General features: G+C 40.2%; 1 protein-coding gene and 1 long non-coding RNA gene across 2 annotated transcripts; one reads left to right on the forward strand and one right to left on the reverse strand.

Annotated features, from left to right (window-relative positions):
• The first annotated feature begins 2,637 nt into the window (after positions 1-2,637).
• Positions 2,638-18,111, forward strand: plekho1b (pleckstrin homology domain containing, family O member 1b). The gene is made up of 6 exons (XM_008298350.1): positions 2,638-2,926; positions 4,010-4,156; positions 8,635-8,775; positions 10,818-10,922; positions 12,691-12,789; positions 13,778-18,111. Exons 1-6 carry the CDS (start codon positions 2,900-2,902, stop codon positions 14,459-14,461), a joined length of 1,203 nt encoding a protein of 400 aa, XP_008296572.1. The 5' UTR covers positions 2,638-2,899; the 3' UTR covers positions 14,462-18,111.
• Positions 18,112-21,465: 3,354 nt separating this feature from the next.
• LOC103369600 (uncharacterized) lies at positions 21,466-23,361 on the reverse strand. Its single transcript, XR_520845.1, has 3 exons — positions 23,233-23,361; positions 23,076-23,142; positions 21,466-22,413 (listed from the first exon to the last, which is right to left on the reverse strand). It is a non-coding gene; the product is annotated as an uncharacterized LOC103369600 (long non-coding RNA).
• Between the last annotated feature and the right edge of the window lie 145 nt (positions 23,362-23,506).

The raw sequence follows: 23,506 nt of genomic DNA on the forward strand, positions 1-23,506 counted from the left end.
ATGGAAGAACTGAAGACGTTCAGCAGGAACAGAGATCAACAGCGAGAAGGTCAACAGAACGTGTTTTGAAGTTAATAAAGATTTAATATTTTCTGTTTTAACCTTTACAGAACTTTGAACTGAGGCACAGAGATCAAAATGAAGGAACCTTCAGTTCCCTGGAAAGTTCTTCACATCAGTTCCTAAAACTGGAACTCAATGTTTGATTATGATACATGATTGAAGACGACACACAGTTTTCAGATAAATTTTTCATTCACTGAGATTTTACTTTCATAGAATGTATTCTGTCAGACGCCTGAAACACGTTTATTATTATTAATTACATGAGCACATATTCAATGAAGTTCATATTTAAACATAACATTTTGCTCCCAGTTTTCAGATCAAAAATTACACTTTGATCTGATTATTGATCCACCTCTTCTGTTCTTTCTGACATCTAAACAAACATATCTGTGTTCTCAGAATTGGTTCTCAGATGTTGGAGAGTCTAATAAAGTCTGATTTTCTGCTTGACAGAACATCGCAAATCTCTGAGGAACAATGAAGCAACATGAAACAAACCAAACCAAACCAACAATAAAAGCAGTTACTGCAACAAATGAATTAAAAACACAGAAAACATCACAGCAAAAAGGTTTAAATACATGAAATCAAGTGATGCAGGTTGAAGTGACCTGATAAAGACATAACATCTTCTGAAAAAGTGAATAAATTAAATTATTTATTATCAAAAGCTTCATGTTTTTCTAACTTTTCATCTGTTTGTGAGTAAATGTATTATCTGATTAAAATGATGCAGTGAACAGTAAAATCAAATACTCACAGTAAAAGTAACATCAGTACTTGAGTACATGTACTGTCACCCATTGACAGAGCGCCACAATAAAAGTCCTGCATTTTTATGTGATTTTAAGGATTTTAAGTGGCAGAAAAGAAAAACAACACATTTTAATGTTTGTTGTCTGTTTTAATATTTGTTTTTAGTATTAAAATTTGTATTACTTATTATTATTTCTTTGTGTTATATACAATTTTATCATTTACATTTTGATTATTTGAGTTTTTGTTCAGATTTAATATTTCTTGTTTTAATTTTTCAGTTTTTATCATTATATATATATTTTTTATAGTTTTTATTATTTTGAGGGTGAACTTGTTGTGTTTTGTGTGAGCTGCGTTGTTGTGCCTGCCGAGGTATCGACTGATTAAACCTCTGTTCAGGTTTGTGGTTGAACATTAAACCTGCAGACTGATCTGTTGTTGTTGTTGTTGTTTGCGTGTTTTGCGCCTTTAATGCAGCGTGTCAGTAGATAATCCGTCTGTCTGTCTGACCCAGTTTGTGATCCGACTCCAGGTCACATCAGAGCCTTTAAACATCTGCCAGCATCCCGACAGACCTGATCCTGATTCAGATCCAGATCTGGGATCAGCCTGAACCTCTGCAGACAGTAAAACATGCTGATCTGACGGCTGCAGTTGATTCGATTGAAGCTGAAACTTTCCCTCCTTTAATTGATCCATTCTTCATGAACAGATTCATGATCAGAACAACTTTACATCATATTTTCATTTCATTTGTATAAATTATTTAGGATTTACATAAAGTCCAAAGACACATTTCACCTGTTTATACCTGAGGTCACCTGTGCTGCATTCAAAGCTTCAACTTCCTACTGTCTGAACAGAAAACCACATCAGGAGGTTCAGCTTGTATCAAGAACCGCATTCACAGAGATTTTAAATCACATCTGGAGCAGAATATCAGAAATGTTTGTGTGTGACAGATTTCCTCAAACAGCAGCTGCAGCGTTCACCTGAACTCAGCTGCTGCACCTTGATTACATCACACAGTTCTTCACCTTTTCTCTTTACCTTAAAGGATCCTTCTGCTCCATTCATCCTGAGTGCCTCTGTGGCTCAGACTGATGACAAACCCAGTGTATGGACATTTATTAAACTGCATCAGAGATCTACTTTCTGTCTGACCTGATCACCCTCATATTCATCTTCCACTTTGTTTCCATGCGAGACTGTTTGAAACTCAGCGGCTCATTGTGATGGAGGATCAACTCGCAGCTCATTTCAGTTTGATTGTCCTCATAAACAGTCCGAAAAGAAAAAACAACTCAAAATGTCCCACATGACAAAAATTATTCAAAGGCACAAAAAAGTTTCCAAAATTACTCGAAAATTTGTCCAAAATAGCCTAAATTTGATTTGTCCAAACTGATGAAACATTTGACAAAAATGGACAAAATATGTCCAATCTAGCTTGAAACTTGTCCAAAGTTTCGAAAATGTATCCCAAACAATTTAAAATTAATCTAAAATAGGAAAAATTCAGCACAGTTTGTATCACAGCAGACTTCAGGCACATAAAGTGACAGCTTCCTTGTTGTTTGTTGAACATCATCAGTAATCTGATTACTGGAAACTGAAGTTACAGTAACGTGTTCAGTAAAACATCTGAGGCTGATTTCATTGTCCTTTAATACAAACACTGAGTCACTCCAGACAAGTTTCGGTTCTGTTGGGGTTTATATCTGTTGAATATTTCCCCTGCTGCCCTGCGGAGCTCCGGATGGGGGCGCTGTGATGCTGCCGAGGAGCCGCTGAGCAGCGGGGAGTCCGGGGGAGGAGCAGCGCCAGTAACCGGACACCGACTGTCGGAGCGGCTGCTGGCCGGTCAGAGCGCAACGAAGCCCGGTGGCAGCAGACAGCAGCGGGGCGGAGAACAGAGTCACACCGAGGAGCAGCAGCCGAGCAGGGGCAGCGTGAGGCGGAGGCTCCGGTCCTCCCTGCCGGACTTTAACGGGCTTTAAGCCGCTCTCAGCGCCTCCTCCCGCCGCTCCGTTACCGGAGTTAAAGTGCTGAAGTAGCGGAGCTCCGAGACATGAAGAAGAACAGCTCCGGGAAACGGGTGAGTGTTAACGGAGCACACAGCGGCCACCGGAGGCTCCGAACAGCCGCTTTTCTATCGTTAAAACCGTAAAAACTGTTAGAACCGTTATACCGGAGCGCCAGGGACAAAAGTAATCCTTTTGTTCTTTAAGCTTTTATTCTGAAGGAGAGCATAGCCGCTGATTAAAGCCGAACTTCGATTTTCACAATAAGAGCCTCATTAATGATTTAAAAAGTGATAAAAACAGAGGATGGTGAGCTTATGGGCTGTAGGAATCCACAGTTATAAAAGCAGGACACACCGCGAAAGTTTCACACTACAGCTGTTTGATAGACTTAGATGACAACGATGTGACCCAGACACCCAAACGCAACACAGGCTGACCTCACAATAAGTCGTCAAAACAAGACACCACAGACCAAAAGGAAAGATTTGATCATCTGCTCATTAATTACAAGATGTCGCTCCAGGAAATGTCTAAGCTAAGCAGATGCTGAGCTAGTCAGATGCAAAAACAGTCATACCCCAAACTAGCCAGATGCTAGGCTAAACAGATGACAAGCCTGTCAGATGCTAATCAAGTCAGACCCTAAGTTTGTCAAATTGTAAGTGTGACCCACTTATTATTGCTAAGCTTGTCAGGTATTAATATAGTTACACCCTAAGCTAGTTCGGTGCTAAACAAACCAGATGCTGCTAGTTAGATGCTGAGTAATTACATAATATGAAGCATGTCGAATGCTGGCCTCAAGATATGCTGCTCAAGACAGACACTAAGCTAATCTGATGCAAAGCAAGTCAGATGTCAAGCTAAGCAGGTGTTAATTTAGTCAAATAATAAACAAGTCAGATACTAAGCCAGTCAAATTTTAAAAAATCCAGATGCTAAGCTTGTCATATGGTAAGACACACAGAGGCGAGCAGACTGAGCTCTGAATACTAACTGATGGGGACTACAGGATCTTCTGTGTACACACCAGCATCTACTGATGAGTGTGAGGCATTTAGGGACCTTCTGGAAACTGAAGATTTCAAAAGTGGAACAGTTTGGAAAAGTGTTTGCCTACGCTGACTGCTTCTGTTACCTGTTACCTGTTTCAGGGTCCGGCGGACTCGGTGCCGCAGAACGCTCCACCGGACAAAGTGGGCTGGATCAGGAAGTTCTGCGGGAGGGGCATCTTCAGAGAGATCTGGAAGAACAGATTTGTGGTTCTCAGAGGAGACCAGCTGTTCATTTGTGAGAAAGAGGTGAGTCGGGGGGCGGGGCCAACAGGTGCCTGACACCCCTCTCTCTGTCAGCTGACAGATGCTGTCACCTCATTTGGAGCTTTAATTATCACCGTGGTAACCAGGTGTCAGAGGATGTCATAGGGAGAGTCAGCTGAGGGGGACATCACATGTGAGATCATTACATCATCACCTACCTCATTAGCTACTAAAACAGATTTAAAGTGTCAGAATGTCATTGAGAACATCTAAAATAATCAATAATCGATGATCTCTTCAGATTGTTGATCAATAATCAATAATCTAATGTAACCCTTCAGTTGTATTTTGAATTTGAACAGGATGTGTCTCCAGGTTCTGCTAAACATTTCCTTCATCACATCCTTGAACTGAAGAAAGAAGTAATCAGAGTACTGTGAGTACTGCAGTAGTGAGTACTCTGTGTAGTGTAGTTACATGTTCCTCTGGCTTCTGCAGTTTTCGTTCATTCTGCAAACAGAAAGTTTCTCCTCCACTTTCTACAGTCAATGTTCTGCAGGAGTCGAGTTTCAGTCTGAACTGCAGACACACAGAGAGCTCCGGTTTCAATGCTGCAGCACAGACCAGAACGTCCTCATAGAACCTTGAATACATACAGAACATCCTCATAGAATCTTTATCACACTGAGAACATTCTTATAGAATCTTGAATACATATAGAACATTGTAATAGGACCTTTATTACATACAGAACCTCCTTATAGAATCTTTATCACAATGTGAATATCCTCATAGAACCATTGTCAAGCTGAGAATGTCCACATAGAACCTTTGTTTACATGGAGAACGGCCACATAGAACCTTTGTCACACATAAAATGTCCTTGTAAATCCTTTATCACGCTAAAAACGTCCTCATAGAACTTTTATCACACACAGAATGGCCCTATAGAACCTGTATCACACTGAGAATGTCTTCATAGAACCCTCATCACATAGAGAATGTCCTCATAGAACCTTTACCACACAGAGAACATACCTATAGAACCCTTATCATGCTGAGAATGTTCTCGTAGAACCGTTAACACACACAGAGAATGTTCTTAGAGAACCTTTATCTCACAAAGAACGTCCTCAGGTCAGAGTTTTGGTGTCTGTCAGCTGAGTGTCTGAGGTGCATTCAGGGTCAGAGTTTCAGTTCCGTGGTTAATTTAGGAAGCGCAGAACTTCTGTGGAAGTGATGTGTTCTTCGGTTCCTCTTTCTGACGTCACTCATTCGTCTTCGTCAGCGGTCACATGACCCCTTAAAGCTTACTGAAAACTGTCTCAAGACCAAATTAGGACGTCGAAGTGTCGCTGTTGTTTGAGGTTCAGTTTAGCAGAAGTTACACCATCAACAGCAACTTCCTGATCGACCAAAACAGAAACTGAGAGTGGCACCAGACAAACCACACACTAACCAGACAGACACACATATGCAGAAACACACACGCACTCTGACCACATGTTTTAAACTCGACAGAATCACTCATTGTTCTTTTGCCTCCTCAGCAGCTTCGTCTGTCGTTTGTTTCTGATCAATAAATGTGAGGAATGATTATTGATCAGCTGACTGTCTCAATTACACTTTGTGCCTCTGCTTTTTATTTGTAAATTTCACTGAATAACTTGAGCCGAAATTCTCCAGATGTGTCTCAAATGATCAGTCGATTAATTGTTTAATTGACCAGTTTAATAATTGATTGTAAATCCAAGAAATTTGCTGTTTTTATTTCACTTTAATATCTTTGAATTTGTTTATTGGATTAAAACATTTTACAGACCAAACAATCAATCGATCAGACAGATCGTCTATGAGGTCTTGGATGTGGTTTCGGGTTCAGAGGTCAGTGAATGCATCATGTCCTCACAGGTGAAGACAAACGTGTGTTTTAGGGTCCAAACTATGTCAGTGACAGCAGGTCAGAGACATTCTGCACTGAGGGATGATGGAAGATGTAGCTCAGTTTAACTCAGAGCTGAAGTTCAATCTGTGACAACAATCTGTGTCGAAGTTTCAGCTGTTTTCTGACTTCATGAGACATTATCTGATATTTTTTATATTACCTATATAACTATATTTTATGGAGTTTTCGGTCACTGTGGGTTACAGCTAATGATTAGTGTCATTATTAATTCATCGACAGATTATTGTCCTGATTCACTGACTGATGGTTCGAGACAAACATCTGTTATAATTTCTGACAAATCAAAGTAGCATTTATAAGCTAGTCCTGTCATCAAGTCACAGCAAATGTTTGACATTTTCATTTAAACCTCTGAACTCCAGCAGCAGTTTCTAGTTGTTTTTAGCTCTGTCTCATATTTCAAAAGCAGTATACAGAGGAGCAAATTGTTGAAAGATACACTCGGCATGGGGAAATAGTATTAACAATAATGAAATAGCTACATACAGCAACGTTAAAAAAGACCATTATTGAGTCATCACAACAATTTTATTATTTTCCATCAATTCAGAAATTCCATTGATCAACTGATTATTGCAGAAACACTGACATGAAGAGAGTTGTGTGTCCACATATAAATATCATGTTTGACACACACAGTAACACACACACACACACACACACACACACTGTGGATTATTGTGAACAGATGGAGGTTAAAATGTTTAGAAGCAGAGTCTGTTTTCATTCAGACAGTCGTGCTCTGATTGGCTGCCCGGCCTGTCAGTCAGGTCACATGAAACCAGCTCTGACCGCAGCACTGTCGTTTGATTGGCTGAGTCATTAATACAGAGTTTGACTCCATAACAAACAGACTGATTGATGTGACAGTCAGAGGACAATCATTATGTAACTGTAGAACTGTACTGTGAATATTGATGATTGATTAAATGAGTGATGATGTAAGACATGGTGTTCATCAGGGTTCAGACTGGTTCAGGTTCAGGGTCAGAGGTTCTGTTCAAACACTGACCCAAGCTCAACCTAAAACATACTCAGTGCCAACAAACTGGAGAAAATAAACCCATGAATCTGTTCCAGAGCTGTGAATGAACTGTCCAGAAGTCAAAGAGCTGCTGAGAGGCTCAGAAACTGTTTACAGACTGTTCAGAAACCCTTTAACAAAGTGGCAAAAAACTGACCAATCAGCTGTTCTACACCTGTGCAGGAACTAAAAATAACCTGTCCTGAACTGTGGATCCACCACTGAAGTAAAACTGCAGAGAAACAACCACACTGCCAGCTGCTGCAGTTACATTCTGAGTGTGTGTGTGTGTGTGTGTGTGTGTGTGTGTGTGTGTGTGTGTGTGTGTGTGTGTGTGTCGTGGGCGTGGCCTCCCTCCCAGGAAGTCTCAGTTTAAATCTGGTTAATAATGGATGCTGTTTCCATGGAGACCAACGGGCTGAAACCTGCAGGAGACATGCTAACATGCTAACAGCTGCTGCAGATTCCCGTTGGACACAATGTCTGTGTGTGTGTGTGTGTGTGTGTGTGTGTGTCTGTGTCTGTGTCTGCATGTCTGTCCTGCATCAGGTGGAAACATGAACGCTGAGCTGCATAAATATTCGACAGTAAACACAGCAAATCAGCTGATGGTAGAGGATCAGTGCTGCTCCGACACCTTACAACAACACCACGTCTACACAGCAGACCTGTCCTACGCTGTCAAAACCTGTTTAAAAACAAAGTAAAATTGGCCCAAAACTGACCCAAGCTGTCTGAAGCAGCCAGAACAGTCAAGAATTGTCCAGAACTACATAAAAATGTCCAAACCATCTAAAAACCTTCTGAAACCATTCAAACATGATCGAAAAAGTATATCAACCAAACAGAAAACTGTAAATCAAACTAAGCTGACAGACAAACTGTCCAAAAATTATAGAAATCAATTGAAAGAAAAGGAAACTACAAAACAGCTTTTTATTTGTATTTTTCTAATATTATGATAATATTGTTTCATCACTTTTCATAAACTGTTAATATTTCTGGGTGTTTTTTTTTTTGGCTGTTTCATTAATGTGTTTCTCAGACGTTTCTGGACAGCAGAGCTGCTAATGGATCATCAATAATTCATCAGGTAAACAGATACAGGCTAAAAAAAGATCAACTCACTGAACAGCAACTCTTCCAGGTTATTCCCGTAAAGCTTCATGGGAAATGATGTTCCATCTTAGAACCGGACAAAGATGGTAACGAAGAAAACACATGAGTTGTTATAGACCGTGATAGACTGAACAATATCAATATCAATATCAGCACTGGGATCAATACCGATCACTGGAAAATCTGATTCTGGAGGAAGGTAGGAACTCACCTGGTGTGGGCGGGGCCTGAGTCCTCCATATTTACAGTGTCAAAACAAAAACTGAGAGTAAATTTGTTTGATGAAGAAGTGGTTCTCTATGTGTCACCCCCTCAGCCAGGACACCTGACTCACCTGTCCAAACACCTGTGTAACCTGTATATTACCTGTGTTAGTTACCTGTGTGTCACCGGTATATTACCTGTCTACAGGTGAAGGAGCTGGGTCGGGCTGACGAGGTGTTGGACCTGTCGGACTATGAGCGCTGTGAGGAGATCAGGAAGAACAAGAGTCGCAGCAAAAAGAACCACAGCAAGTTCAGACTGCAGCGCTGCAGCTCACCAGGGAACTCGGTACACCTGAACACACCTGTACATGCACCTAAACACACCTGTGTATATACAGCTGTGAACAAGTTTACATTCGCTTTTATAGACCAACGCAGAATTTTCTAGAATGGAATCACTGACACATGAGTTTTTGTCACACAACAAAAACAATAATTTAGGTTCTTTCATAGATTTATTGAAGGTCTTCTGGAAATCTGCTGAGTCAAAAATATACATACAGTAACTCAGTCCACATGGTTCCTGATGGGGTTTCAACTCAGGACTTTGGGGAGGCCAGTCTAAAACCTTTATTCTAGGCTGTTTTATTCACTTCATTACCATTTTTATGTGGTTTTGGGTCTTGTCTTGTTGGAACACCCAACTGTGTCGAGGATCCGACCTTCTGGCTGATGATTTGAATTTTCCTGAAGCATGTGGAGGTAATCTTCCTTCTTCATTATTACACTTACTTTGTGTAAAACACCAGCTCCACTGGCAGCAAAACAGCCCCAGAGCATAATACTGCTACCACCACCATGCTTGCAGGTAGGTTTGATGTTCTTGGGGTTAAAGGCCTCACCTTCTCTCCTCCAAACATAGTTCTGCTCATTGTGGCCAAATAGCTACATTTCTGTTGAATCTGACCACAGAACTTTCCTCCAGAAGGCCTTTCCTTTGTCCATGTGATCAGCAACAAACTTCAATTGAGCTTTAAGGTTCTGGGATTCAAGTTACTGTTTGTATATTTTGACCCAGCAGATTCTGTCATATTTCCTGGTTGTTTGCTCTTCGTGTTTTTTGCTCCTGTTGTGTTTTTTACTGACTATAGTTTCATTTTTCACTGCAATATGAACCACCTCTATGGAAACAGAGCAACCATGAAGAAGGAGAGAGAACTCAGAAATGTCTTCTGTCAGTCTGACACAGAATGATGGAAATCAGAAAAAAGAAACATTTCTTCAATTCTTCATTTTACAAAAACGTATAAAACCTGGAATCAGCATGTCCAACATGTTTCCAAGTGTCTGCTGGAAAAAATGGAGGCTCCACATACTATAGATATTTAAATATTTCCATGTTTACAGCCTCTACAGACATTTTCTCTCTACTCTGTACATCAGCTGTAGGAAGATGTTTCATCGTGCTGAACGTAGCTTCCAACAACTTGTAGCTCCTCTGTAAATGTTTTTTTATTGATCCAGTAGGTTTTATTTTCCTCTCAGTCCCTCTTGTTGTCTCCTCTGCTCTGATTTTTTGAAGATAAAACGTCTTTTAAACCACAGGTTTAAACTGATTTAACATCCATATGTGGATTTTATATTCAAGTCAGAGAAATAGAAACATGTTTTCCACATTAAGGCTCATTATAAAGATCTGGGTCACCTAGATGAGGTTCTGGTTTTGGATCAGCTGTGATGTTTCATTGCTGCTTTAAAACAAACAGGAGGCTCAACAACGGGGAGGAGTTTCAGATGGAAAAGCTCAGATTCATCAAACTGTCACCACACTGACATGATGTTGTAGTTTGTTCTTGTTCACCTGCAGCTCGGTTCTGTCGGTTCTGCTTCTGCTCATGTGCAGCTCTGTGAGACAGAAGCAGGTCGTGTTATTGCTGCAGCTCAGCAGCTGACTGAACACAGCTGTGCATTCTGCTGCGACACTTTCCTCGACAGCAGCGCAGCAGATGGACACAAATACCCAGAATGCACTGCGAGGGGGGGTGTCAGGTGTCCTGCAGCTTCTGTTACATATAGATTCCTGTACTTGTGAGGATCATGAACAGCAGGCCTTTCTAACCATCCCATAATGCAACAGTGCAGAATGAGCACCGAACAACTCAGCTGATTCTGATCAGTGTCTTTTTCTGTGTGTTTGTTCCTGTTGCAAGTTTTGAACCAACCAGAGGTTCTGAACATGTTACCAAACTGACAACAGACTAGAACCTGTCAGACTCTGATGGACTCTCTCTCTTAGTAAAACTGCGTGTGTGTGTGTGTGTGTGTTGCAGATTCCCAACCTGTGCTTCGTGTGTTGCAGATTCCTTAGCTCTTCTGTTTGTGTTGCAGGTTCCTAACCTGGTCTTCCTGGCCGTCAGTCCAGAGGATAAAGAGTCGTGGATCTCCGTCCTGAACACCGCTATCACCAGAGCCAAGAACCGCATTCTGGACGAGGTGGATCTAAATTTATTGTTCTCTCTTCTGTTCCTGAGAATCGAGCTCTAAAGAGAAACAAACAGAAAGTAGAAAGTGAGCTGCCAGCATATATTTTCAATCTGAAGCAGCTCAGTCAGCTGTTAGCAGATCCTGTTGTTGACCTTTTTTGTTTGGTTTTTAAACAGTTCCTCAGAGGTTTCTGGACAGTTTGGATGTTTTGGGGCATTTTTTGGAACGTTTCAGATTGTTTTAGATTGTCGACAGCTTATGGATGTTTTTGCTGCATTGTTGGAACCTTGTCATCACGTTTCTTTGGTCCAGTTTGTGCAGTTTTAGGCAGGTTCTGTTTAGTGTTTGGTGAACAGGTGCTTTGGGATGATTTTCAGAGTTTCCGATTGGTTTTGTTTTGCACAGTTGGGTTGCTTTTTGGTTCTTTTTTCTTTGGTGCTGTTTATGCAGTTTAAGAAAGGTTGATGTCAGATTTAGTTCAGTGCTGAAGTATTTCGGAGGCGTCTGCAGGTCTCACTTTAGAAGCAGTGTTTCCTGTGTTTGTGTGCTGACAGCAGCAGGATGTGTGTCAGAGCTGCTTTTCCACCTGTCAATACTCTGATCAATGCGCTGATCGATAATACTCTGACTCTGTCGCACACTGTGTTCCAGGCTGCACTACAGCCACATTCATGTAGTATTGATGTTGTGGTGTTTTCCATCTAGGGAATCACAGTGTGCAAATTCAGAGCTACAAACCGATGATCAGACTCAGTTTAAAGTGTTAAAATGTTGATTGTGCTGAGAGTTCGTCTTATGATCAGAACAAACAGAAACTCTTCTCAGATGATGGACTCAAAGTTTTATGAATCTAATTTCTTGGATAGACATCCTCAGACAAAGACAGCAGGTGTGTATTCACCTGAAATCTTAAACATTTCTTTCATGGTATGTGCGTCCTGATTTGCTCTCACAGACAGTGACTCCTGATAATAAACCTGCCTCCAGGAGTCTTTTAAATGAGTCGACTGTGAACTTAGAACCCACTTTAACCAGAACCTGTTCAGTATGAGTAGAGTGGAGGACCTGCAGCTCAGTAAAGTTCAGGAGTGTAGTGTTCCATCATGGGCCTCCTGACGGTCTTACCTGTGATGTTAAAATCCTCCCTGAGGGCAATAAATCCTGTCTGGCTTTTCAGAAAATAGCAATATAGAAAGCACTTAAATAAAAGTTGAGATATGAAAATGTAGAAATTAAATAAAGATGTAAATTTAATAATGTCCTTTCAGTATTGAATTGCATTTATTTTGATTAATGCATTTTTAAAACACATTTCTAAACACTCAAGTCATTTTTGTCTAAAAACTGATGGAAAAACTGGCATTCAATAAAACAACTTATCAGACAGTATTTACTGTACTGTACTGTACTTTTTTGTTTGTTCATTTATACTTCAAGGCTCAATTAATCGATGAGGTTTTTAATTATTAAATTAGGCTCCAACTATTCAATAATCAATCAGTTTGAGTAATTTTTCAACTCTGTGATTGCAGCTTCTTCAGTGTGAACGTTTTCTGGTGGCTTTCCTCTATGACAGTAAACTGAATATTATTAGACTGAACAAGACATTTGAGGAAACAGTGATCTTCATGTTTCACTATTTTCTGACATTTTAGAGACAAACTGCTGATTGATGCTTCCAGAAAATATTGAAAATTATTCTCATTTGCAGCTGTAATGTTCACTGTGTCATATTAAACCCAGTAAACTGACTCCAATATCCAATTCTGTGTTTCAGGTGATGGTTGAAGACTCTCAGCTGTCTCATTTAACTCGAGATCGAGTGAAGATTCCTCACAACCGCCGGCTGCCGACCAGAGGTCACCTGCTGGCTGTGGTCAGTATCAGCTTCATTACCTCCTCCTCTGCTTCATCGCAGAATCAACAAAAATCTTACAGATGCTCACAAATTCACTTTGCTGAAACATATTCACAATAACGTGGTTAGTCAGGGAGTTTATGAGCAAATTACCACCAATCAGAATGATCGTTGATTATTTCTGCTAAATAAAATCTGTCTCATAAAATGTTATCTGTACATAAACTTAACCGGTATTGTATTAAATAACTCCTATTTACAGCTGATAGATTCAAATTGCAACTTATTTTTCATATATTTTTCATATTTACAAGAAATCTCAGCTCAAAGGCCCCACATACGTTTCCATGGCAACTGAGCAAATGATGAAGACATGGTGAAAAAAGCTCCAGTTTCCAGATAATCAGCATTCAGTAGTGATCAGGATTTTATTCAATCATAGCGCTAGTTACAGATGGCTAAAGTTGCTGCAAATTATTTTCTTAAGCAGCAGTTGGTAGCATTATAAATCAATCAATCTGGATTTTGTAAACTTTACTCCATATGCTGATATAGCTATTTTTAATCATGGGCACATGAACAGCAGCTTAATAACATTAGCTTCGTGACTATAATAACATCCCAGTGGAGTGCAAATTATTTTGATTACGTGAGCGCTGTTTGGAGGTCATTAACCTCCACAGAAGTCCTTGTCATGGTGCCCAGTGCTAACTAAACTCCTACAATGCTCACTGCTTGCCATCATGAACAGCCTGTAGTCTGAGTGATGTGTCCTCTGGTCTCTAGAATATTAAACTGTAAGAGGCGCCACCTAGTGGAACAACCCGGTACTATAGCTAATCTGCAGTACATTTTCTGACATCATGACTTTCTCCTTCTTCCCTATTAGTGAATATTTTTTTTTAGTCAGTTAAAATATTAACAACAATTAATCATTTAGTGGTTGTCATAACCATTCGTAGCCTCAGGTGTATCAGTGGTTGACCCGCCTCTTCTCTGCCTTCAGGCGTCCACCTCATCCTCAGATGGGATGCTGACTCTGGACCTGATCCAGGAGGAGGATGCTGCGTCTCCTCAGGGCACTGATGGCTTCAGGGTCGACCTCGATAAATCCCACCTCACTCCACACTGTCCCAGGTCCAAAACAGATGGCGCCATCTCAGCTCGGACCTCCGAGGCTTCTGGGAAGTCTCAGAGTCTTCCCCGTGAGGTGGCAGTGGTGTGGGAGCAGACGGGCCCGGCCCAAACCCCCCAACCAGGAAAACGCCTCACAACAGCAGAGAAGAACCGCTGTGCCTCCATGGACGAGATCCTGACACACTCTGAGACTAAAGCTGCCAAGAACAAAACAGTGTCTTGTACGTCGGCTTCCTCGCCGACCAGCACAGCAGCGCCCATCAGCCAGCTGCAGGACCTCATCGGTCAGAAGCTGGAGAAGACGGAGCAGCTGCTGACAGAGGTCCGGATGCACGCTGAGGGGGAACGGGGGAAGTCAAAGGGCGGGACTGATGGAACGCGAGCTGAAGCCGAGAGGCTCCTGAAAGAGGCGACGGCGGCCTGGAACCAGGCCCGCGAGGTTCTGGAGGAGGTAAAGGAGCTGAGGGCGCTCTACCGACAGTTGGACTCCACCTCCGCCATCAGCCCCTCCAACAGCACCAAACTGAGCCCCGACCGCAAGAGCCTGATGTAAACCGGGCCGACTCAGACAGGTGGGAGCTTCTTCAAACTGGTCAGAGCTGGTTTAGACTGGTAGGAGCTGGTTCAGACTGGTAGGAACCGGTTCAGACCAGTCCAGTCCAGTCCAGTCCAGGTAAAGACACAAGGCTGAAGGCTGAAGCTGCTTCTGTTTGATGGACGTCAGACGAGCTGAGAACTTTAAATTATTTTGACAGATTCAGGTTTTAGTTTTGCAGGAAGCAGGACTGTAGAAGCTCGATGCCCACAGGTTCACAACACACCTCCTTCAGAAACATCCAGACCTGGATTTCCAGGTTCCCTAAGTCTCCTATCGACTGTCTGATCGGTGGTTGTTAAAAAAGCGATAGCACGGGTACTTTAAAGGAAACTTTTCTGTTGTCAAAGTGGATAAAAATGTGCCAAGAGGAGAGTTTGGAGACTAATCTGTGGTCCTGGATCCTTCATGTTCTGCTCTGAGGTTTCTTTGGAGGAACATTTATGCAGCTGGACGGTACGAATACAGGATGTAGTGGAGCTGTGAGTCTCAGAGGTGAAGGCCTTTTTTAACTGATCATCTTTATTGATTTGGAGGACTATTAAGGAGAACTTTTATTTTAAACCACAGACGTGTCTGTACGGAACAACAGAAGATGTGATAACTGCAGCAGCAGTGGAGGCTTTTTGGGAGTAAATGGTATTTTACTCACCCTTTCTGGAGCTTTTAACACCATCCCATTACCTTCTTCAGCAAAAAATGACCTGCTCAGGGGTCATTAACGGTTTTAAGGACCTTCAGTTCTTTTCTTTACACCTGCAAGGAGGTTCTGCTGCCATCAGGTGCAGGTCCGTTACTTGGTTCTAAATCAGTTGGTGTTGCTGGTTTTGGTCTCGTTTTCAGTTTTAGAACGTCACGTCAAAACTAGTCCCACCTTCACAGAACACCTGCTGTTCTCTGAAAGAAGTTCAGTTCATAACGGACTGAAGAAGGCTGTGTGATGTGGTTGAAAGCTCCTGAAAGGACTGGTGAGCTTTTCCACAAAAAAAAAAGTAAATGTAATATGACTGTAGATGAAGAAGTTGATAGTGAAAAGACATGTCTTCCCTGAATCTGGTCCTAGTTTCTTTGGGTTTTTTGGGTCCATTTAAGTTTGTGTCCAACAGCTGTCATCTATGTGAGCTCAGGCTGAAACTCATCAATATTTCCGCTGTCAGTTAATCTGTCCATTATTGTCTGGATGACTCAATCAGTCGTTTGGGTAAAACCATGAATCAGTGTTTCCTCAAATGTCTTCTTTTGGCAAATATATTTAGTTTACTGTCATAGAGAAGGAAAGAAACCAGAAAATATTTACACTGAAGAAATTTCAATCAGAATTTCGCCAGTTTTTATTTTAAAATTCCTTAACGGAGGATTAATTTATTAGTTGGCAGCTGATTGATTTTTATTGTTCTGCTATAAATTTCTAATATTTTACTCATCCCACAAAAGGCAAAGTTTTAAAAGACAATTACTCTGCTACACAGAATAAATAAAGTTAGAAATAGTTAAAGTACACAGAATAAAGGCAGGTTATGTCGGAAAGTCATTTTTTTCAGGTGTGTTTACCTGAATAGGTACTGTTCACCCCTGGGTTTGTCCCATTTCATGTTGGTACTATGTTCTGGACCTTTAAGACGTCTGGACTCAAACTCTTCTTTCTGAATGTTTTCAGGGACCATTGGCCTTCAGGCTCAGCTGTAGATGTTTGTAAAGAAAGTGAAGATTCTGTTCACTTTGAGGTCAACCCACCAATCCTCAGTAAACCTGAAACACCTCCAGACACAAACTGTGACTGTTTGTCCGTGCAGGTATCAGGACCTGCTGCGCTAGCAAAGCTAACTAAAAACAAACAGTGTGAAATTAAACAAGTCCTTCCAATCGCACTTAATTTTAAATTAGTAGAAAAAGAAAATTAAGAAAAAGACAGCTAACAAGCAAACTAGTTTTCATTGTTGCAACAATATGCTAACTGAACTGGCAAATACATTTAGTGAACACTTGGTACAGATTTAGTGTGGAAGTTTGTTTAAAGTGTTTTAGTCGCCAGACCTCTGTAGCTGCTAAGCTAATATTCAAAGAGCTAGCATTAAGTGGCTAATGATGACTATGGAATAAAACTTTGGCATTCTGGCTACAGTAAACTAAGGACACTGCTAGCTCGCGGTTACCAATTTTTTTTTCCATCCTTTGGGCCGAAAGTAGGATACAGAATGTTCATGCAGTAGTTAACGGATAGCTTTGAAGAAAATTTTAGCTGACTAAATGTACAAACTCACAGTCTGCACAGTTAAAGTATTTTTAGTCATTCTCAAAACCATGAACTCTTTATAACTGTTGAGTCTATATTTAGAGAGGTCACATTAGTTGGCTAATGCTAGCTAGCTATGAATAAGTTAGCATTAGCAGGTACTAGCCAGCTGGGGCTTCATAAATGGATGAAAGGTGAGCTAATACATAACTAACATCTCTGGCTCAACTTGCTGAAAAAATGTTTTAAACTGATTTTCAAAATATGTGTCCTTTATTGCTATGCTACGAACAAAGGTTAACTAGCGAAGTTTAGCTCATGTTAAGCAGCTAAGGACAGACATCTTGTTGTTTGCAGGTAAACTTCTGAAGTTGAAACCATAAGTTGGACTGAAACATGTTTCACTATGTTACAGTCTAAATCAAATAATATTAATAATCAAAACTAATTGAATACTGTATTTATTTTTTGTTTAAAATGGCAAAAAAACAAAAAAAGGCAACATGACTTGTTTTCATGAATTCAAACTAAATAGTCGGTACATGTTTGATAGGTTTTTTTTGTTTTGTTTTTTGAAAGAGACCCAAAACTTTTTAGCACATGAAGTAATAACTGTCATTGCCATGAGCACAGTATAAATAGTCATTAAATATTTCTTTACACAATCACAAAATAATGTGATTTAATGTTAAATTTAAGTCACTTGATTCTATGCTGAAATATAAAAATTCAGATTTCAAAAGCCAGCATTTTGACATTTCAAAAGTATTTTTTCTTCCATCAGGTCCTGATCCTGTTTAGACAAACTTTGCATAACTGGACCAATGAACAGTTTTAATATTTTTTTGTTTTGTTTGAACAAGACTGTAATCTTCATGAGTTTGTTAAATGACTGTCATGTTAAAGTGATGCATGAGGAATCAAACATGCACCTGTGCAGGTACAAACAATCATTCAGAGAAGAGGTTTATTTTTTTAAAGCTACATTTTGTACTAATGAAGCTGCTTGAGAAGTGTGAAGATGATAGAACAGTCAAATGTTGAACCTCCACCTGCTCAGATTCAACAGAGGCTCAACCAGAAGGTACAAATGTGAACTTATACGAAGCAGAACCAACGTTATGTCTGAAACTGGAAATGTTCCTTCAATAAGTGCCAGTGGTTCCCCTGATGTTTGAGACTGTAGAACAGATGGAGCGGCTGACTGGTGGACTGTACCTGCCCGTCTCACCTGTTTAATGAATTTTAATAGTGTGGTTTGTTCTGCTGCTGGAGCCTGAAGCCCAGAGGGGACGATGGGAGATGTAGTGCGGTAGTGAAGCAGGTTCTGGTGCTGTGATCAGTTCATGTGCTAAAATAAAAGCTGCAAACTGAACCTGGATCTGTTTCATTAAAAGGTGCTAACGAGGAAACTGCAACTGCTAATTAGACCTCAGACAGAGAGAGAGAGTGTGTGTGTGTGTGTGTGTGTGTGTGTGTGTGTGTGTGTGTGCTCTACAACAGGTCGAAAGCGAGTCTAAAACAACTGGTCATAAAGCAGACCCACTCCAGGTGTGCTCCAGTGTCAGCAAGTAGAACCAATGTAAAGTACCTGTGCCAAGTGAGACATTTCATTCAAACTGCATGCAAACTCTGTGCTTTAGATTTGTTTTCATGACAAAGCAGTGTCTCCGTGTCGACCCGTGACATGAGGCACACACCTGAGTTCAGAGGTCAGGTGGACAGGTGCTGCCTCATCTCGGTGGCTCGGCAGTCAGTGAATCAGGTCAGTCTGCTTTGTTTGTCTGGAAACGTCGCATAATCAAAACAAATCAAGGCAAAACTATTTACATAAACTAATCTGACAGACACACACCTGAGATACACACACACTCACCTGAGACCAACGGTTTGATGTGTGTGTAGCTAAATCTTGAAATTTCTGAGTGAAGGTTGTTTAAAGATTAGGTTATGGTGAAAGGAAAGTTAGTTTAAAAAAAAAAAAACTGTCATGCCTTTATTTATTTACTTTCTAATTTCAGCTCTCTGTTATAGAAGTCAAACAGTCTGTTAGGCCCCGCCCCTCACTGTCCTGTACGTCCATATAAGGGAAACAGAACGCTTCAGAGAAGAGCCCACACACACACTCAACACGTGAGTTCCGGAAAGCCGATGAAGAGTGTGTGTCAGCTACAAACACACACACACACACACACACACACACAGATTAGAAGTTATTGATCTTATTGATCAATGATCGTATTTGCAGCAGAACTAAAACAAGCCGAGTATATAAAGGCAAGTTTAAAGTGTATCTTGACTTGTAAGTTTTTTGGAATCATAAAGGAACTTGAAAATTGTTTTGTTTCCAGGTTTAATAAGCACCTGAAACACCTGAGAGAAATAAGGCTGTTCAAAGGATGCTGTGATGCAGTGTTGCCTCCTGCAGGCAGAGAGCTGCATCTACAGCAGCACTTTTTAATTAATTTGATCACTTTAATTCTAGCTTCTTTCAAAAAATGTTTCATGAATCTCTTAATCCAGTTCTATTTCTTTTATATTTTATGCCTAAACCCTGATAAAGCTATGTCTTTTATGCCTAACCTAACTTTATGGAGTTATTTCATTGTATCTATCTTAAAATCAAGTTCTCATTATTTTATTTTCATGTCAAAGCAACTATATTTTAATCTCCACTTACTTTTACTATCAGTCATGTCTTTGTTTTATACAGCGCGTTGGATTTAGTACCCATATTTAGGAATGAACAATGAAACTAAACCAAGAAATTCAGGAGGAAATTATATTTCTACAACGGTAAATAAGCCCACTTGCCTTGCATAAAAACAAAAAAACTTTCAAGACAAAAATTAGATTTTTTTTTAATCCCAGGACAAAAACTTTGCATTTAAATTATTAAAATTTGAGTTTCTGTCTTCTGCTGGTGAAGTTTATATTACGCAAAATTTGTTATTATATCTACCATCACTTTTGAAAGAAAAATGTAAAAATAAATGTTAAACTCAATTAGTTTCTTTCCATAACCTGAATCTCTGACAACCTAAATTATTGTTTAGCTGATGAGCTAAATAAAGATGAAATAAGTCAGCAAATTTTTGTGGTTTTGTCAAGCGACCAGACTGAGAGGAAACGTGGAGAATTCAGTTTTTATTCAAAAACACGGCGGTTACAGCAACACGATCAGAAGACAGGAATAAAAAAATAAAATTAAGTCGGAGACGAGGAGAGTCGACTCCGGCTGCACGTTTCCAAACTCAACACGACAAGTCAGGGTCAAGGAGACGACACCACAAAACCTACACAGACCAGTTCACTTCTATTTACATGGACCTGAGACCCACTGAGGCCCACTGAGACCCTGGGAGGAGCCAGAAGGGGAGCTGCAGACGGACAGGTGGCAGGTGAGAGGGGGCGGGGTTAATGCATTAACAGTCAGTTCAAACACCAGGAGGCATCAACTACAAGTCCCAGAGTGCACTGCTTTGAGACACATCAAATCAGAGAGCAGAAATCTTAACGGGATTATCTTTTGAACCAATCAGCAGCTGCAGTGGAAACAGTTCTGATGTCACAGCGCTGAGTGGAAGGGTCTCCATGGCGACAGCTGCGGAAATTTTCTGGGTACTGTCGTATTCAGAGTCACAGAGCAGACTGACCGGAGGAAAGTTTGAAGAGAAGCTAAGCTCAGGGTCAGGAGAAATGGAAGAAACCAATAAAAGCTGAACTGGTTTCACTGGGAGAACTGGAGAACCCAGAATTTGAGTTCCTGTCTACACCTAATCAAATCTTCTCCACAGCAAATGTAAATCAGTTCGATCACGACGATCATCCACAGCGATAATCAATAAACTGACAGATCAAACAAAGCTGACAGGTTCTACTGAAACTTGCTGCATTTAACAGAATCTACGATTTTCTTTTTACTGAATCAAACCTGTTTTTCTTTCAGCACAGCAACAAAACTAGTTTCCATCATTTGTGAGCAAAAGATTTAACTCAATATTTAAATCTCTGAGCCCCAAAACCTGCCGGCAGGTTTGAAACATGGTATATTGGGGGAAAAAAAATAAAAATTCTCCATAATGTCACTATTTATCATTAAAAAACGGTAAAAACAAAGAATCAGCACATTTTCAGCTTTCCAAAGGTCCAACTTCAAGTAATGATCTGTGATGGGCCATATCTTATTTTGTAAGTCTCATTTAAAAATTAGCTAAATTAAATGTTTGCTCTTACCAAATGTAAAAAACAAAAAGTTCTTCACTCCTGCTTAAGACTGATTTTCCATAGCTGATATGAAAAATTCTGAGTTTACAGGTGAACTGGATCAATAAATTGAACGCAGCATGGCTCAAAAACAGTTCAGCATGGTGAAACATCTTTCTACAGCTGATAGAGAGAAAAAGTTTTTAGAGGCTGTAAACACGGAAATACTTTATTATCTATAGTATGTGCAGCCTCCATTTTTTCCCCCAGTGTTTGTAACATCTGTCGACACTTGGACACATGTTGGACTTGTTGAGTCCACGTTTTTACACTTTTGTAAAATAAATAATCAAATAAATGTTGTTTTTTCCCCCCTGATTTCTATCATTTTGTGTCATACTGAAAGAAGACATTTCTGAGTTCTCTCTCCTTCTTCATGGTTGTTCTGCTTCCACAGAGTTGCAGGACTTTATATTGCAGTGGAAACTGAGCCACAGTGAGGAAAAATTAGACAAACCGCTGAGAGCTTGGAGGGTTAGGGACGGATCAGTAAACCATCTGAATTGTGACACTCTGAAAATGCATTTGGTTTTTTTGTCCACAACAATAAAATCACCGTTACGTTGGAATGTTGTAAGTGTTGCAGGAGCTCTGGAAGCAGAGCATCACTGCACAAGAAGACACTTCAAGTGAAATGGAGATTAAATTTAAATCAGTTTTGAATTTTACAGAAGCAGACTCTGAACTTTTTGATCACACCTCGTATTTGAAGACTTGATCGATATCAGATCAATAAATTGCTAAATGATTCATTTAACAATGCTCGAAAGTGAGAAAATGGCGGCGCTGAAAGTCTATTTTTAGATCAATGCAGCGTGTTTCTGTTCAAATGCTTTACCAAAGTGAAAGCAGCACAAAATGAAATTAATATTAAAGTGATGTAACCTAAGTTCCAGTATTATCACTTATGCATAATCATGAAGGTGAGACTTTAACATTATGAGATGTGACTTGAATAGTTTATACATATTCGTATATTTTTTTTACTATTGAGAAACAAACCTGTCAGATGTGTTTGAGGTCAGCTGATTGATAATCAATAAGATTTCACAGCAGCTGTGGTTGTAGAAAAACTTAAGACCAATCAGGATTGTTGATCAGTCAGCTTGTTGATTAGTTACCTGCTTGTCAGCTGATAACGTCACCAAGGTAACGATGACGTCATCAGCTATGAGCAGGTAAATGCAGGTGAGTGAGCTCCTGAACCTGATCTCAGCTGAACCTCCTGCCAGTCTGCAGCTCTGAGGCCAACAGGGGTCAGAGGTCATCGGAGGGGGCGGAGTCTGAGAAGAGGTCGGGGTCAGGTGGTATAGCGAGTGAAGGCGGTCCAACTACTCGTCGTCATCATCGTCACCTTCGTCCTCGGCGTCTCTCTTCCTCTTCTCCCCTCGAACAGCTGTTCCGTCCTCATCTGACAAAACCACAAATTAACAGTTAGATACTTCAAATATTTCACATGAAACAGATTCACAAACACAATGACACATAAATGAGTCGATAAGCAGTTATAAATAATAGGATAAAAACAAAAGGCTGACTAGAGAAAAAATACTGACACCAAAGATTGCTCTGTAATAAAAGAACAAAGTCCGAATATTATGAACAACTGTTCATGAAAAAATTCGGACATTTTGAAATAAATTTGATCTACTTCTATATGTGTAATTTTTTTTAGTTAAAATAAAAATAATAATCTGAATATTTTGAGAGTACAGTCTAACAACGGTCACATAATTTCAAGAAAAATACAATTATTTCAAGAATAAAGTAGTAATGTGTCAATAAAACACTGTACATTTACATTAAACAGTTTATCAAGTTCTACATGTGTAATAATGATTAACAAAGTACTGCTGCTCTGTGAGGAAGAACGATTTAAGCTTAAAGTTAAGAAACAATTTTTTTTATTATTTTAAGAAAAACTGCTGCAAAAAATTTAGTGTTTTGTGAGAATGAATGAAGAATAAAGCGGATAAACGCCGAGTGTTCTGCTCTTAGGAGAAACACTTGTTTAAACAAGTAGAACCTCCTCATGTTGTGTTTCTGAACAAAATGTTTCCTTTCATGACAAACCTCCATCCTCCTCTTCCTCCTCTTCGTCCTCCTCCTCTTCCACATAGTCGCCGTCGTCCTCTTCGTCCTGAAAGGAGGAAATACCATCAGGAAACTGTAAGCTGGATGAAGAGCGCCGCCCAGAGGTCACCAGTGGAACAACAACATGCAGACTCACCTGGATTCCCTCCTTCATCAGGTACGACAGGCCGACCTCATCCTCGTCTCCGTCGGAGCCCTCCTCGTCGTCCTCCTCATCGTCCTCGTCGTCATCAAGGTCTCCATGTGGACCGCCTTCATCGTCATCGTCTGGAACCAAACATCAAAATGTTTTACTGTAAATTTATCTCCTGTAGGATCCACTTTGTATTCCAGTACATTCATCCATCCATTAGAACTTGTGTGTCTAGAATCATCCATCCATCCATTATCTATACACCACTTAATCCTCA

Source organism: Stegastes partitus, unplaced genomic scaffold (genome assembly GCF_000690725.1).
Source record: "Stegastes partitus isolate 25-593 unplaced genomic scaffold, Stegastes_partitus-1.0.2 Scaffold1307, whole genome shotgun sequence".
In the NCBI taxonomy this organism is placed as follows: domain Eukaryota; kingdom Metazoa; phylum Chordata; class Actinopteri; family Pomacentridae; genus Stegastes; species Stegastes partitus.

Excerpts from the sequence above, each read along its gene's own strand:
- plekho1b (XM_008298350.1), top strand. The coding sequence starts at position 2,900 with ATGAAGAAGAACAGCTCCGGGAAACGG. Across the intron at positions 8,776-10,817 it reads GCAGCTCACCAGGGAACTCG|GTTCCTAACCTGGTCTTCCT; the intron begins GTACACCTGAAC and ends TTTGTGTTGCAG. Across the intron at positions 10,923-12,690 it reads AGAACCGCATTCTGGACGAG|GTGATGGTTGAAGACTCTCA; the intron begins GTGGATCTAAAT and ends TCTGTGTTTCAG.